A 16,872-nucleotide genomic window follows, 5' to 3' on the forward strand; every position below is an offset into this window, starting at 1 on the left:
TTCTGAAATTGGATAGTGTTATATGGCCGGCCGAGTTATAGACCTTGACCCAGTATTATACTTATACTTATATTAGAAACGAGCACCTGTGGCTAGTCTAACTTTATCAGTCCTGTGAGTACATTTACATATCCTATCCAACATGGATGATGTTAATCTTTTACATCTTTCCTCTCTCCTCTCTCCATGCCGCTGTCAAACTTTGCCCTCTTGTAGATCTTTCTATGTTTTTTATTTCACAATTATCGGCTGATATTTGCTGATTTTAGATAAAATCTTCTGGCGTTAATTCCAGATAGTCGTGGTCATGAAAGAACATTTCTGAAATTATCTGGAAATGAGGGATTTTGACGATATTTATGAGGTCGAGGATCAAAGTCAACAAAGGTAAATTCATCAGCACCTGGAAACTGGACAGAATCGGCTTTCATGGGACTGCCATTAAATTTCTTGCAATGATGAAATGTTTGTAAACGTTGAGTACATGTTTCCTCTGTTTTAACATATTTGTTCTTAGCAAAAAAAGCACCATACATAACTGTGGCCACATGTTAACAGTGGGCCTCAGGCCCCATGCCGACTGCACACTCACACTGGGTCTCCAGGACACACCCCCGACTGTCCAGCTTAACGTCTACTGTATAACAGACACTCTTTAATAGAAAATAGATTAGAAATTTTTCCTCATACAACTTTATGAACCGATTCTTGATTTTTTTCTCGAATTTTCCGATGAAATGTGTATCCTAGTTGATATCTCAACTGAAATCACGCGAGAGATTACGAGATTTGTCACTTTTCACTTTTCGAGAAGCGAGGCAGGCGCCATTTTTCGGAGAGAAGATTTTCGTGTTCTGGCCTGGGCGTTAGCCTGTGTTTAGACAGCATCGTAAGTAGAATATATATATATTTGTATTGTTTGTGAAATTGTTTGGGGAAATTCGTGTCTGTAGGTACGGCCGAAGACACTTTTTTAATCGATTTATTTTTGATGGGGACCATGTGGTTTTGACCGAGGTCCAGGTTTCTTGTATTTTCTCGATTGTGTCGGGCAGTTCGGCTGCTGGCATTAACAGGCTTTTAGGCTTTTGCCTCTTACTTTGTATTGTTGCTGATGTCAGACAGTTTTAGCTGGAGACTCGAACATGGTTTATTCGATTTGAGAGGTCAGACGGTGCGGCCGGAGACCAACAGTGTTTGCCTTTTCATTTTTGGGAGGTCAGACGGTGCGGCCGCAGACCAACGAATTTTCTGTTTGTGATTTGTGAATGTCTGGTAGTTCGGCTGTTGACTTGTTGTATGGAGATTCAGAGGATTTTTCTTTCTTGGATATTTATGTGTTGCATAGATGTTTATGGCAACGTAGAAAAAAGGGAATTTTTTATTTTTCGGTTGGGCCACGTGGTCGTCCGTACTTACAAGTATGCCTAACAGTAATACAGGACGTTGTGCGGAGGGATGGTCAATATGGGTTATGGTCTGTTATATAGCGTTTTTTAGTCTCCGATTCAGTCTTGTTTGTAGAACATGATAGCGATATTTCGCAGGCTGACCTACCCATAAATTCAGTGATTGACACTTCTAGTGGGGTGAGCTTGGCGATGTGCTTACAGCTATTAGCCTAATTCAGTGCTTTTAAATTATGGTATACTTCAGCAACCTTTAAATGTGCAATAACTTTTGGTTAGGCGTGTTAAAAAAAAAAAAAAAAAAAAAAAAAAAAAAATGTGTATATCTACTAGTACAGTATATATATGTACCCTTTATTTAGCAAGCAAATATTTTATTGAGGGGATATTTTTCCTTTACGAGAAGACATTGGTGCGTGAAAATCACCATTTATGATTTGGATATTTACTTTTATTTGCTTCTTATTTTGCTTCTTGTTTGCTTACTCGGTAGATGTCTTATCAAGTATTAAAGCCAAAGCATAACCTCAACGACAGGAATATCCTTCCGTTGGTCCTCGAGATTAAGACGACCAGGTCTGATGATATTACAGACTCGGCTGTGTTGCTTGGTGTCTTCGGCGGCATGCTTCAGTGATATAGCACTATAAAAAGGGCAACAGTTCCACTATACAAGAAGACACAACACGAATATACCGCAGTCTCCCAGTACACTCACCTCGCACAACATACACGCAACACACCGCATACATGGGAGGCCGTCCTTACATGACCATAGCTGTTAATAGGACGTTAATAAATCAAACAAACAAACAAACAAAAGCGACAAGCAGGCTTAAGAGGGATCACAGCCTTATGGATTACTCTGAGGAAGAGATCAGTAGAGAATTTAAGAAGTTGACAGGTACTGTGGGTCTCTTGAAATAGATTTATGCAGTGTACATTTTCATAAATATATATAGGGTTCTTTTTGATAAATCGAGTGTCTTGACACAAAATCTGGTTTTAATCATGTTTGTAATGCCCTAGGAAACCAGATTGCTTGGGGGCCGCAGTGGCCGAGTGGTTAGGATGTACCGACATATTACCACATGCCCTCCACCCCTGGGTCGCGAGTTTGAATCCCATGTGGGGCAGTTGCCAGATACTGACCACTGGTCGGTGGTTTTTCTCCGGGTACTCCGGCTTTCCTCCACCAACAAACCTGGCACGTCCTAATGACCATGGCTGTTTAAAGGACCTTAAAATATTCGAATTGCTTGGATTCGGCTTGGATTCATGTTTGTAAAAAAAAAAAAAAAAAAAAAAAAAAAAAAAATGTAATTGGGACTGTTTTGTTATTCAGCAGATTAACAAATTAAATTTTTGTACAGGATGACAATCAGGAATGGCAGATAAATACTTTTTGGATGCAGTAATTATTTAGTTTTGGGGTGGTAATTTTTCAATCCTCTGTTGATCCAGGTCAAGATGTGGAGACAGTCCTATCACTAGCAGGCAAAGATACATCACCTACATCGCCTACACATATCCGTTACGCACTCCACCTGGCCATTATTCTGGCTAACAGCATCGGTGCTCCCAAAGGAGCAGTCCTACAGACCAGCCAGCAGGGTGGAAAGGAGGGTGGGATCTCAAAGAACGCAGTCACAGATGTGGGAACCGGTGCAGAGGTCAGCACTCACGTCCAGGATTCAGCAATGGAGGCTCGCTTAAAAAAGATGGAGCAGCAGCTGTCGGTGTCCACTCAGTCACAAAGAAAAGACAAGGTGGAGGAGGCCCTCCGCAATGTAAGATTTATGGCGGGGAGGCCTTCGTTAACCGCCCCAATGTCACTGATCGCTTCTTTAGAGGTTCTAGTAGATTGTGCCTCGAGGGCAGGTGCTGCTGAGGTAGAATTTTATTCGAAAGCCTTAAGCGTGTGTAGGCAACACGAAGACAATCCTGATATGCCTACACTTTGTTTAAAGTTATTAGGTTCCTCAGAGGACAAAAAGATATCTGCCACTGTGGCTGATTGGTTAAAATCAAATGTGAGGGAGGTGAAGAAAGAAAGTCATAGGGAGAGTCCGGCGAAAGGGGAAATCGTGTCCCAGGGCTACACACATCCTCAGGGTTATGCACCATACCCATACCCTCCTTTTCCTGGGACTCCCCCACAACCAGTGATGCCTTTTATGCCTGGCCAGGGTTATTTTCCCCCCTATCCAGATTTCTCGGCTATGGGAGGTGCCAGGCAGGGGCGCCCCAGGTTTGTTAAGAAAAGGGGAACATGCTACCTTTGCAAAGAAATGGGTCATTATGTGGCTAATTGCCCTAAGGTCCTCAAAAAGTCCTAGAACCTTTGTAAGGAAATGGGGCCATGATATAGCTAATTGTCTTTAAGGTCAACAATAGCTGTGGTATTTGATAGCAAGATGATAGTTGATGGGAGCTGTTTTGTGGTAGATTTATATTTTGTTTGATAGCAAATTTAAAGTTTTTTTGATGTTTTCGGTCGGTTATGAGGAAGGTTTACCTAACATGATGAAAACTAATTATAATTGATTTATTTTAGGATGCCTTTCTTTTAATATACATGGTTAGTAACACATTGATATGTGCAGGGGAAAGTCTTTGTTGCACTCTTTGGTTCTCGTTCCAAGGGTAGCTAATCCCTTAGTGGCTTTTTAAGTCGCGTGGAATGAGGGCTGAAGTGTTTTTTCCTCTATTTAGATTTATCCTTTTAACTTGTTGTTAGAGATCACAGGATATCCCTCAAACAGTTAAGAGGGCCAGATTTGAGCCGTCTATTCCAGAGTGGGAGATTGGTTTAAAGTTTGACCCCTCAAAGATTGCAGCAAGGGATCTTCCATGTCGGTGGGTAAATTACAGAGGAAAAGCTCTTCAGCCCCCATTCCAACATGCCAGGGCAGAGGAAGTGGCTTCAGGGGCCCAGTTCAGTTTGGCTGACTTACCTTTTCGGGAACCCAGATTATTTCTTAGCAGGAAATGTTTGTAAGTCGGAATACCTCCAGTTTTGGGAAAGAATTAATGCATGTGAGGAGGTGTTAGATTGGATAAAATATGGGGTAGATGTTAGTAGGCATTTTGTGCATTTTAAGGGAGACTTCAGGGGTGTTTCTTATGACTCTGATACACCGCCACCTATCTTATTATCTAATTCCAATACATGCATAGGTTATGAAGAATTTATCTTGCAGTCTCTTTTGGAAAGAGTAGCAAATGGGTCTATGGTCGTATGGGGAAAGGTTGGGGAAGTTGAGCCACCATATTTGGTGATGCCACTCACAGTTGAACCTAGTAAACCTCGCCTCTGTCATGATGAACGGTTTCTTAATCTTTGGATCAAGGACAATAGTTTTACCCTTGATACACTGAAGGAAGTTCCTCGGGTTATCCCTAAGGGTTCATACATGTCGAACATTGACGACAAGTCTGGGTATGACCACATCAGTCTTTCGGTGAACTCCAGGAAGTATTTTGGTGTCCAGTTTGGGGGATGGTACCTTGTTTATACTTCCCTTCCCTTTGGATTTAAAGCTAGTGCTTATATTTACCAAATGACTGGTATGTCAGTTACAAGCTACTGTAGGCAGCTTGGTGTACCCTGTCTTCAGTATATCGACGACAGGTTGATTGGTGAGGCTACAGCTCAAGGTGGAATGAGCAAAGATCAATGTGGCAATCCTCAAAGAGCAACAGCTGCTTTGTACATAGTGTGTGAAGTTCTTGTAAGAGTTGGCTATTTCATCGGCTTACGGAAGTCTGTATTTCAGCCCAGCCAGATCCTACAGTTTCTTGGGATGTTGGTGGATTCGGCTAATCAGTGTTTTCGTATTCCCCCCATCAAGATTGAGAAGTTTAAGTTACTTAGAAATTCTGTTCTCAAGGGTCAGTGTGTTGATTTAAACACTTTACAACGGTTCGCCGGAAAGTGTATTTCTTTCATGCTAGCCGTCCCTGGTGCAAAGTTGTTTATTCGGGAGGTCAATAGGGCTATCGGTAGGGCAAGCAAGAACAGTCGACCAGTTATGTTAGATGACAAGCTCCGAGAGGAAATTCAGCATTGGGAGTTCATGGACACTTTTACAGAATGGGTGCCATGGAGAGCTGAGAGGCATCTCCAGGTTAGTATAGCAACAGATGCTTCCCTGTTTCGGTGGGGAGCAGTGGTTGGAGAACAAAGAGGCATTGGGGATTTCTTCCCAACAGATGATGACCGCCCTATCCACCTTAAGGAGGCAAGACGCTGTGCTAAAAAACTATTGCCACCCATGAGGGGAGCATGAAAAACCACAGGGTTGATGCACATGTTGACAATAGGGCTGTGGTGGCTGCATGGGAAGGACAGGGGTGTCGAAGCTCAGAGTTAAATGATCTAATAAAGGGGATTTTTGCAATAACACAAAGAAGCAATATTGACCTACGCTTACAGTACATACCATCAGCAGAGAACCCAGCAGATCTTGAATCCCGACGTAAGTCTTTGGCAGACTGCAAGTTGTCGGAGTCTGTTTGGGGGCGGGTTCAATCAGTTTTTGGTCCCCACACTGTGGACCTCATGGCGCTGGACTCTAATGCAATGTTAGAAAGGGATGGCCAGCGTTTACGCCATTTTACCCCATACCCATTACCAGAGTCGGCAGGTGTGAACATTTTTGCTCAGGACCTTTCTTCTGAGAGGTTTCCTTATGTCTTTCCCCCATTTTGCCTAATTTCTTCTGTTCTTAAGTTCTTGATAGAACAAAAACCAAAGCAGTGCACTTTCGTTTTTCCAAAACCTGAGGTGTTGCCTTCATGGTGGCCAAGGCTATGTTCACATGCTACAGACTGGCTCGAACTGGGGACAACGGGTGATACTAGTGTCATTTTGGGTCCATCAAAGTCTGGCTTCAGTCCAGTTGCTTTACGTACTCCCTTGATGGTGGCCAGGCTTGCCTTTCCCTAATTTCCAATTAGTTGAATGAGCATTTTGTGTATATTGATAGTGGTACTGGTAGTAGTCAAGTTGAGGTGTTATTACAATTTCCAATGTTGCAGGGATCGGTAGTGTTCCCGGTACCATGGACCCCGATGGTGATTACAGGTGCTTCTTGCTGCCCTTTGACCAATATCGCCTATTCCTGTAATTTTCCTGGAGCCCTCCTGTCCAGGCTGGAATCCCCCCAGTCAGTGATTCGTATGCCAGCGACAGTTCACAGCAGGCTCGCAGAGCTTGAACGAAGTGTTGATAGTACTCCTTATAATCAGAAGAAATCAGCTTTGGAACGTGAATTGCTAGCATTCTTTGATATATCTGTTTGCAATATAAGGCGTATTTCTCCAGAGGATATTTGCCATTTCCTTATAAAGAAGGATGGGAAAGGGAAGACACGAATTCATTCGGTTAATTGCCCATACTTGGGTAGGGTTGGGCCATCAGAATGTGAATGCCCATCCAGATTGTCTGCGGGAACAGTTCAGTCACTTGTTGGTCAGTTAAAGTCCATCTTTAAGGTGAGGGGACTTGGGGTGGAATGGGACGAAGGTTTGTGTTCTGGGAACCCAGCAAGTAGCTTGAGGGTACAGAAATATGTAAAGGCTATCCAGCAGGAGCAAGCGAAGTCTCATGTAAAAGTTAGTCAAGCCAAGCCTTTGTTTTTTGGGAAGTTAACAAAGGTTTTTAGCCACATTGATGATCTTCTTTCTAAAGTCAGCGAGAATCCTGCTGAACGATTTGTTCTTCTACGAGACCAGGCTTTCTTTAAGTTGCAATTTTTCAGTGGGGATAGGGCTGGTGATTTGGCAAAATGTTTAACGCAGGAGATTCATCAGTTTGAGGATGGGGCTGGTCTGTTATTTGGTCATACAGTCGGGAAAACCTTGAATAATGGGAAGGTCAATGAGTTTACCGTGATGAGAATGGACAACAGAAGTGTGTGTCCAGTTACAGGTTTGGAGAAGTATATCTCTGGGGCAAATTCGGTAGGTATAGACTTGAGATATGGCTATCTGTTTAGGCCATTGGACAGGACAAGAAAACTTGTTCTGGAGGAGGCTGTTTCAACTTCTTCTATGTATAACAGGCTAAAAAGCTATTTAAAAGACATGGGTATAGACGAAGGGGAGACAACCCATAGCATAAGAGGGGGGTCTGCTGTGACTATGGCTGTGTCAGGATACGGTGATGCTGGGGATATTATGAGTCATGTGGGATGGTCCTGCGAACAGAGTCTAGAGAGATATACAAGGTTTGGGAAAGTCCTACAGAGAGGTACGGTGAGCAAGAAGTTTAGAAATGTTGCAGAAGCCCCGTAGTGGGCAGAGCAGGTGTATAGTGCACTAGGTAGTCCTGATGCCACACGTCCAGCCTTCAGTTAACTCTGCAGCCCAGGTGTTTTGAATGCAATGACTTAGGTATGCCTTTTTACTGGAAATTTTGAATGATAGTATTATCATGATATAAATTTTATACTTTGCTGTTAATGATAACCTGTAATTTAGTTATGTTTGTAAATACGGTACTAAAGTCACTGAGAGTGTGCGCTATTTACAAATGGAGTACACATACATTGTACATAGTTTTGATAATTCATTTTCAAGCTTAAATGACTATTGGTTTTAGTTCTGTACAACAATTTATTCATAAATTTTATAGTTCAGATTGTAAACCCTTTAATCATAGCTGAAGTATTGTGTATTGTCATGTTTTTGCACCTGGTTTAATACTTGGTCACTTGGATATATAACACATGGGTTTTTTAAATGTGCAATTTTTGAAGTAATTCAGAAGTAATTACTGTAATCAATTACTGTTTTTGTAGTTTCCTTTTTCGCACCAAATAGGATTAATCATTTTGAAATCCGATACGCATTTGTAATCTTGATACGACGGTCACAGGACAAAGTAGAGAAAGGTCAAAGGCCAACTCAGAAGTAATCCATTTTGAACAATTGCTTTATTTTCAAGGTCAAGTGATGTTTTTTCTAGTTACTGTAAGACAGGTGTTAATGGTGACATGTACTGCTGTAGGTATCAACATCCCATTCATGGTTGTGTATGCATTGTTTGTGGGTTGGGTTATCAATGAAAACCCATAAATAGATTATGGTACATGAGAACATCAATTGGTCAGATATTGTAATAGTTAAATAAAATTCACCATTTGTTGATATATTCACTTGTTTTGTCATTTTTGCTCCTTAAAGTCATATCAGGGTTTAGATGAGTTTTGGATGTGAGTGTTGGGATTGTTTTGTTGAGGTTAGGGATTATGGGAGGAAGAATTTGGGAACTAGTGGGGGTAATGTGAGTTTTCACCCAATACACTATCCAAAACTCATCCAAAGCTCAGCTATCCGAGCGTGAGTATCAGTTGAGATAAATTTATATCTCAACTGAAATCACGCGAGAGATTACGAGATTTGTCACTTTTCACTTTTCGAGAAGCGAGGTTTGTGACATTAAGAGGCATATAAGATATTTAAGTACTAAAAGACAAAGAAATTCTGCTATAGACTAGAGGAGAACCACAAGTGAGATCAGAGGATAATATTTGGCACCCACCCACCCCTCCCTTTTATGAATTTGGAGCTCTTGCTCTGGTACCTGAGTTTTCACCCAATACACTATCCAAAACTCATCCAAAGCTCAGCTATCCGAGCGTGAGTATCAGTTGAGATAAATTTACATCGGCATATGTATCGTCGGCAGGTAATTTCATGCAAAAATCTGGTCCTAGTTGCTCAGTTTTACCGAAGTTGCTGTTTCTGTCGTATGCCACTAATCTGTATTAAAATATAAATAAATTATAGATGTTTTATTAATGCTGATTGAGATTTATGCTCGTGAAAATAAAGTTTCAGTAGAAATAACACCGATCGGCATATCGACCATTAGATCTAACGTTACATGTGCGAAATTTATTGGTTTTCTTCGTAGGTCTATCGATCTTCCGAGATTGGTGAAACAGCACAATAAAACAGCAGAATATTGTATGATTTTCACAACCATTTCTTGTTGATATAAACCTCTCAAAAGTACGAAAAATTTCTAGCAATATCAAACCTAAGTACGTTCATACATGTGTATATGCATTCGATGAAAAGTTATATTTGTATTCGATGAAAAGTTATATTTGTCGGCGTAACCGTTAGGCCTAAGCTTAACGTTACCTCTCTACTAATTCTTTTTTTCGTCCCGATAATTTGGCGTTTCTTTCTTAAGTTCATTCTTCAGTTGACTGATGTTCATCTCTCCATAATTTTGCTCGTTCATGATTTACCAAAAATCGCGAAGAATCTTTGACCATACAGTATGTACTGACCGGTTGCTGCTGCTAATGTAAACATGCAGCTGATGAACCGCGACAAGTATCGCTTCCTTGCGGACGGCAGGGGGTAATAACTCACTTCCATCTCCCATTACGTATGTGAGATGTAAGTACATGATATTGCATTTCAAGTGAATTATTTTACACCCTGTTATCGTATAATCAAGTATGCCAGCCTTACGATGTTTTGGGCAAACACATTTATTGTGTGTTAAGGAAATGTTGGTACGTCTATAGGTCATATTACATGTAGGTAATTATTTGTTTAACAGAATGTGGAACCAAAAAGAGGAGCTGTGTTTTTTTACAACCCACTAGGGGAAACTTCGTGTCAGCTAAGAAGGGTAATTAACAGCTGGAGGTAAATAATGAATTAACCCATTTTTAAAACAATGATGTCCGTCATTGTTGAAGAATAAGAATTAGTACATTAGTTGACTATTATAACTGTCAAGTACCAGCAATAATTGATGAGATAGATGGTAAGGTAGCAATGCACTCTCGTTTTTTTAATTGAAAAAAATACCTTTACATTTAACTACCAAAGCTGTGTATAAATTTTATTCATTGAGATAATTTATTATAGTTGCAGTATATTTTGACGCATATAAATGAATTTGTCTGAGGATTTTTGTGATATATCAACCAAATAAAATTTGGACAGTTACATTGATTATTACTAAAACAAGAGATCTCAGAGGGATCTTGGCGCCCACCATAGAATGATCTTTGTCTGACAATGGAAAGAAGGATCTTTCCCCTGCTTTTCAAACTTTTTCAAATATACAACATATGACATTTAAGACAAATCGCTATATTGCTTTCTGAGAATCAGCGGTGAAATTCAAGATGGCGACAGGTTGGCCATCTTGTTGACCAATCAGTCCCAAAGGTTCTATGCACAACTAAAGCCCAAGGGGAAACTACACATGAAATATGGGAGATATCCCTTCAGTAAATGCAGACAAATAGCGATAACTATCAAAATCCAAGATGGCTGCCAATCGCCCATCACCGATCAGTCCAAAAATGCAATATGCACAACTAGGGTCATAGGGAAACATGTTTGTTTGTTTGTTTGTTTGTTTGAGTTTTACGGCCCATCGACAACTAAGGTCATTTAGGGCCAAACTACAAGTCATGCATTAATATCAGGATAAAAGTTCAGGGTAAGAAAAAGCAAGTAAGGACTAAAACACAGATTGTAAACGTTAATTTGATAAAAAAAAAAAGGTTTGCATGGGATAAAATAAATTTGGCTAAAACACATGAGAAAACTCATGCACAATGTTGATGAAACGATGAAATGTTGAGTTGATACGATGTATGATGAGAAAACGTTCATATTTTGCTTAAAATACCGATCTCTTTGAGATAATTAAAAATACGATTATGTCTCACGGCATGAAACAAAGTGTACATGTCGGAGACATCGTAGTATTTATCTCGTATGTGTTTAAAATCAATACAATGCAATAAAATATGCTCCACTGTGAGAGGAGAATCACATGCATGGCATGTAGGAGGATCCTCCCCTCTCAATAGATAGGAATGTGTAAAATATGTGTGTCCAGTTCGGAGCCGAGAGAGAACAACTTCCTCTCTGCGGTCTCTCCGACTGGACAGTTTAGGATTAAGTGTAGGTTGAATTTTAAACAGTTTATTGTTTGTTTCGGTAGACCACCTTTGTTGCCAATGGTGTTTGATGGCTGACTGAATTGAAGGTTTGATGTCGGTGTATGGTAGTTTCAAATCTGTTTGTGCTAGGCGAAGAGCAGTCTTAGCTGCTTCATCAGCCTGTTCATTCCCCTTTATACCCACATGACTGGGAATCCAGAGATAAGTAATTTGAGTTTTAGAAGATAATCGAAATGTTCGGATTAAAAGATTTTGGATTAGAGTATTTCTAGGGCTTCTTGATTTCAAAGCCTGAAGAACCGAAAGAGAGTCTGAACAGATGATTGCCTTTTCAATGCGGTGTTCTTCGATATGGTCAAACGCCAGACCGATAGCACATGCTTCCGCAGAGAAAATGGAGGCAATATCCGGGAGTCGGATAGAGGAGCAGTGATTAGATGTACAGCATGCTGCCGCAACTTTATCACCATCTTTTGATCCGTCAGTGTAGATCTGAACATGGTCAGGGAAAGCCCTAATGCACTCCCGAAAGGAGGATTTGTGTTCTTCGGGTAATGCACTGGATTTTGCCCTCTCATGTAGAGATAAATTGATATCCGGTGTTTGAATGAGCCATGGTGGTACATCTGATACGGTGTACTCGTCAATGGTGTCGAAAGTTATATTAAGTTCCAGCAACAATTTTGAAATTCTGATGCCAAATGTTGGTATGAGCTTTTGATTTTGTGTAAATATTTCTTGGTGTTGTGGATTGAATACAAGGTTAAATGCAGGATTTTTGGGGTTGGATTTCAGTTGAGCAGCATACTGTAAGGATAATTTCTTTCGTCGATCGTCTAGAGATGGCTCATTAGCTTCCACATGGAGACTCTTCACAGGTGTTGTTCGAAAAGCTCCAAGTGCCAGACGCAGTCCCTGATTCTGTATAGGGTCAAGCATCTGTAGATAGGAGCTGCGAGCCGATCCATAGACAATAGAGCCGTAGTCAAGTTTTGATCTAATAAGTGCCCGATAGATACGTAGAAGCATTTCACGGTCTGCACCCCAATCAGAATGGGAAAGAACTCGTAGAATGTTCAGCGCCTTCGAGCACTTATCCTTCAGATGTTTGATATGTGGAACAAAGGACAGTTTCGAATCAAATATTAGTCCAAGAAATTTAGTTTGTTCAACTACTGGAATTTTAGTTCCATTGAGTGTGAGGTCAGGATCATTGTGTGGTTTTCGTTTTTGACAGAAGTGCATACAGACAGTTTTTGATCTTGAAAATCTGAAGCCATTTTCGTCAGCCCAATTTTGTAATTTGCCTAAACATTGTTGTAGTTGCCGTTCTATAGTGTGCATGTTTTTTGATCTGTAACAGATCAAGAAATCATCCACAAATAGAGACCCTTCCGTAGATTGGCCAAGACATTTGGTTATGCTGTTAATTTTTAGTCCAAAAAGTGTGACGGACAAGATACCACCCTGAGGGACGCCCATCTCCTGTGTTTCTGTTTCTGAATAAGTTGAACCCGTTCGAACTTTGAAATGCCTGTCAGATATAAAATTTGATATAAACTTTGGCAAATTACCACGTATACCGATATCATGGAGATCGTTCATGATTCCATATTGCCAAGTTGTGTCGTATGCCTTTTCAAGGTCAAAGAATACGGCCACAAGATGTTCTTTCTTGGCAAATGCTTCTCGTATAAATGTTTCTAGTCTAACTAAGTGGTCTACCGTTCCCCTGCGGTTTCTAAAGCCGCTTTGCAAAGGACTTAAAATATTGTTCGATTCCAGGAACCAAACTAATCTGGTATTTATCATACGTTCTAGAGTTTTACAAATACAACTCGTCAATGAAATAGGACGATAGTTATTGGCATCAGTAGCATCTTTCCCGGGCTTCGGAAGGGGTATAATAGTAGATTCCTTCCAAGACTCGGGAATTTTGCCAGAAGAGTAAACTTGGTTAAATATAGTTAAGACATTTTAGTGAAGAGTCTGGTAATTGTTTTAAAAACATGTATGGAATTTCGTCTGGTCCAGCTGCCGAGTCCTTTGATTTCTCAAGGGACTCGAGCAATTCTGGTATCTCGAAAGGCCTATTGTAACTTTCACTATTGGAGGATTTAAAATTAAGACGTCTCTTTTCCTTTTCCTTTTTGAATTTTTGAAATTTTTTGGAATGATTTTTGATGGATGAATTTTTAGCAAAATTTTTTGGCAAAGGCGTCAGCTATTTCGGATTTTGAAGAAAATATTTTATTGTTGTTAAATGAGGTGGGAGGATGGTGTTGTTTTTCTTTTCCCACTGATTTTTACCAATCATTTCCCAAACTTTCTTCGAGGATGTATTGGAATTAATTTTTGAGACGTACTCTTTCCAAGTACTTTTCTTGTCGGATTTGATAGACCTTCGAGCTTTTGCTCTCCAAATTTTAAAATTGTTATAGTTTGAGACGGTTGGCGAAGCCAAGTACCGCCTCAGAGCGGAATTTCTACCAGATCTATTGATAAATGAATCATTTGAGAGACGAAACTTTGTAGGTTTTGGCACGGATTTTGGTATGGTTTTTGTAGCGATAGAAGTGAGCGCTTCTGTGAAAATTTTAATGGGGTCATCGAGGTTCAAAAATGTATCCTCAATGAGCTCCTCTGCGCACAAATTTTAAATTGAACCCAGTCCGCCTTATGTAGATTCCAACGAGGAATAGGCTCCTCAAGTTTTGGTGACCCTATGTTTTTAAGTATAATTGGAAAGTGATCGCTCCCACAGAGATCACCGTTGACCATCCAATCATAATCCAGAAGAATTGATGGATGGCACAACGATAAATCAATGTGGGTAAGCGAGCCAGAGGCAGGGTGTAAATATGTTGGGGCATTGGTGTTATAAAGACATAAGCTGTTTTTATTAATAAAATCTTCGATACGTCTACCTCTATCGTCAGTGCCTGGGGAGCCCCAGAGGCTATTATGACCGTTAAAGTCACCCATGATAATATATGGCACTGGTAGTTGTGATACGATGTTACTCAGTTCATCACAACTAAATGGAGTATTTCGAGGTAAATATATAGAACAGACTGTTATTTTTCGGTGAAGAGTTGCGCTTATAGCAACAGCTTGTAAGGTGGTATTTAACTGAATGTGTCTGTGAGGAACGTTTTTATGCACCGCCACACCACCTGATGGGCGGCCACCTGTTGTTGGAGTTTTGGTGTATAGTGTAAATTGTCGGAGATTGATGGTGTCTTTCAGCATTATTTCTTGAAGGCAGAATATGGATGGGTTTTTTGTTTGTATAAGATGTTTTAATTCTTCTATGTTCGCTTTAAGTTTTAATTCTTCTATGTTCGCTTTAAATCCGCGTATGTTCCATTGTATGATGGTGTTTGTCTCTATGTTGGTCCCTGAGGATAGTTTGTCGGACCGACAGGACTACTTGAAGTAGGTTGTTTGGTGGCGATAAATGTGTTGTCACCAAACTCGCTGTCGTCCGATAGAACATCATAGATGTTCCGTCCAAGGATAGGGTCATCTGATCCCTTACTGGGTTTGTTGTTTATTGCAGGGAGCCTCGCCAGCTTTACCTTGGTGGTTTTTGTCTGGCGTTGCTCCTGAGGTGGTGTATTTGCTGGTCGCTTGGCTTTCTCAGGGAGTTTTTTTACGTCAATAGACGGTGAAGATGTAGCACGTCTATGACGAGCGGCAGTAACTTTTTTTCTAATGTTCGGTGTTTGGTGTTGTGTAAGTTCTGGAGACGCCGGTGGGATTGGCGTTTTAGCTCCAGGTGGTTTTTGTTGTGGTTTTTGTTGTGGTTTGTGTTGGGGCTTATATGGACCAGACTTGAACCTGTTCGGGTCCCCCATGATTATTTTGCAGGTCTTAGCATCAGCCATATCTGGGACATCATTGTCCCAGTTAGGCTTGTCAACCAAGGCCTGGACCGACGCATGTTTGACGGTGACACTGTCAACAGGCGTCTTTGCGCGGGTGATCTGAGCATAGGTTGCCACATTCAGGTCTGAACGCTCGACTATCCTCCTAGCCTCGGGGAAAGAGACACCTTGGGTATATTTGACCCGTAATATCTCCCTCTCCCGAGTCCAGGCGGGACAGGTGCGAGCAGACGCAGCATGGTCACCCCCGCAATTGACGCAGTGACGGTTGACAATGTCACATTCGTCTTTTTCATCGTGACCTTCACGGCCACAGTACTGACATACCATTTTCCGTCTACAATTGTTCTCATGATGGCCGTACCTCTGGCAGTTACGGCACCTCAATGGATTTGGAATGTAGACGGTAACAGCATAACGCTGGTAACCAACAGTTACGCTCTGCGGTAACGTTGGTGTTGCGAATGTCAATATGAAAGTGTGTGTTGGGACCAAGTTCCCACTCTTTCTGGTCATGATTCTCTTCACGTACGTGACCGGAATGGCACTCCTCCTTGAAGTATGACAGTATGTCGGCCTCATTGTCATTGCGCAAGGCTGGGCACCTGATTACCCCCTTGCTGCAATTCAATGATGAGTGTGGTTTTACACACACAGTGAGGCCGGCAAAACTGGTGGTTCCAAGGAGGTTCTCCGCTTGTTGCTTGCGGAAAACCTCTATTAGGAGATCACCCGATCCCAAAGGCTTAACAGATTTGACATCGCCGGCAATGCCTTTGATGCCCTTTCGCAATATTAAGGGTGATACACCTGCAGTGGTCTTGCCGCTCTGTGTAGAGGACATGACCAGAAACTGTGGGAATGTGATTGTTGTACCGCTTTTTGTTTGTTGATTTGTGGTTGATTCCTTTTGGGGAGATTTTTGATGTAGTTCATTTTGTTTGTTTTGGGAAGACATCTTTAAGAGATTATACTATTCGCTAGCTGTGCCCCCACCCACCTCGGAGCCCAACAGGGGGACACTCATGATGACATGGATATTCAATGTCAAAGTGTCAGGGTTACACAGATAGTATACTCGGAAGGATATTTCGAACAAACATAATTCAAATCAAGCTTGCGACAGCACGCTCGCAAGATCGATTAGAATCAAGACAATCCAAATTAAACTCACGATTGACCCTAAGCCACCGCCTTCTTGGAGATCTACGAACCAAGGGCTCGGCATGACCAGCCGATTGATAATACAGGGCCCATATTACCTCTCGTCTAAACGGAGTCTGAAGCCAAAGTAGTGTGTAGCAGTAAAAAAAAAAGGAAGAAAAAAGAGCAAAACCTATTCAACCACCAGGACCTTCTTCCCCCGGATACGAGATGCAACCCACGGCAAACAGGTTGGCTCAAATTGGAGCTACTGTGAAAGCCTTCAGCTACACTGATATCACGCGGACGCACATCACACCCCCAAAAGTGGTGTGCATCCGCAAGAGACCAGTGCACCGGTAAAAAAAAGGTCAGACCACTCATTTGTACAATTGAGCATAATCCCCAACTATAAAGATACAACCATTGGTAACACAACACGATTGTGACGGAACGGACGACGGTCGACGGAACGGA

General features: G+C 41.3%; 1 protein-coding gene and 2 pseudogenes across 1 annotated transcript; 2 read left to right on the plus strand and 1 right to left on the minus strand.

Moving 5' to 3' along the window:
• Positions 1–16,872, plus strand: part of LOC138305724 (uncharacterized) — a 31,475-nt pseudogene that overhangs the window by 13,112 nt on the left and 1,491 nt on the right.
• On the minus strand, positions 73–9,669 carry LOC138306536 (uncharacterized; annotated as a pseudogene).
• On the plus strand, positions 2,238–7,821 carry LOC138306706 (uncharacterized). The gene is made up of 3 exons (XM_069247168.1): positions 2,238–2,313; positions 2,874–3,199; positions 6,453–7,821. Exons 1-3 carry the CDS (start codon positions 2,265–2,267, stop codon positions 7,707–7,709), a joined length of 1,632 nt encoding a protein of 543 aa, XP_069103269.1. The 5' UTR covers positions 2,238–2,264; the 3' UTR covers positions 7,710–7,821.

This window comes from Argopecten irradians, chromosome 13 (genome assembly GCF_041381155.1).
Source record: "Argopecten irradians isolate NY chromosome 13, Ai_NY, whole genome shotgun sequence".
Classification (NCBI taxonomy): Eukaryota; Metazoa; Mollusca; class Bivalvia; order Pectinida; family Pectinidae; genus Argopecten; species Argopecten irradians.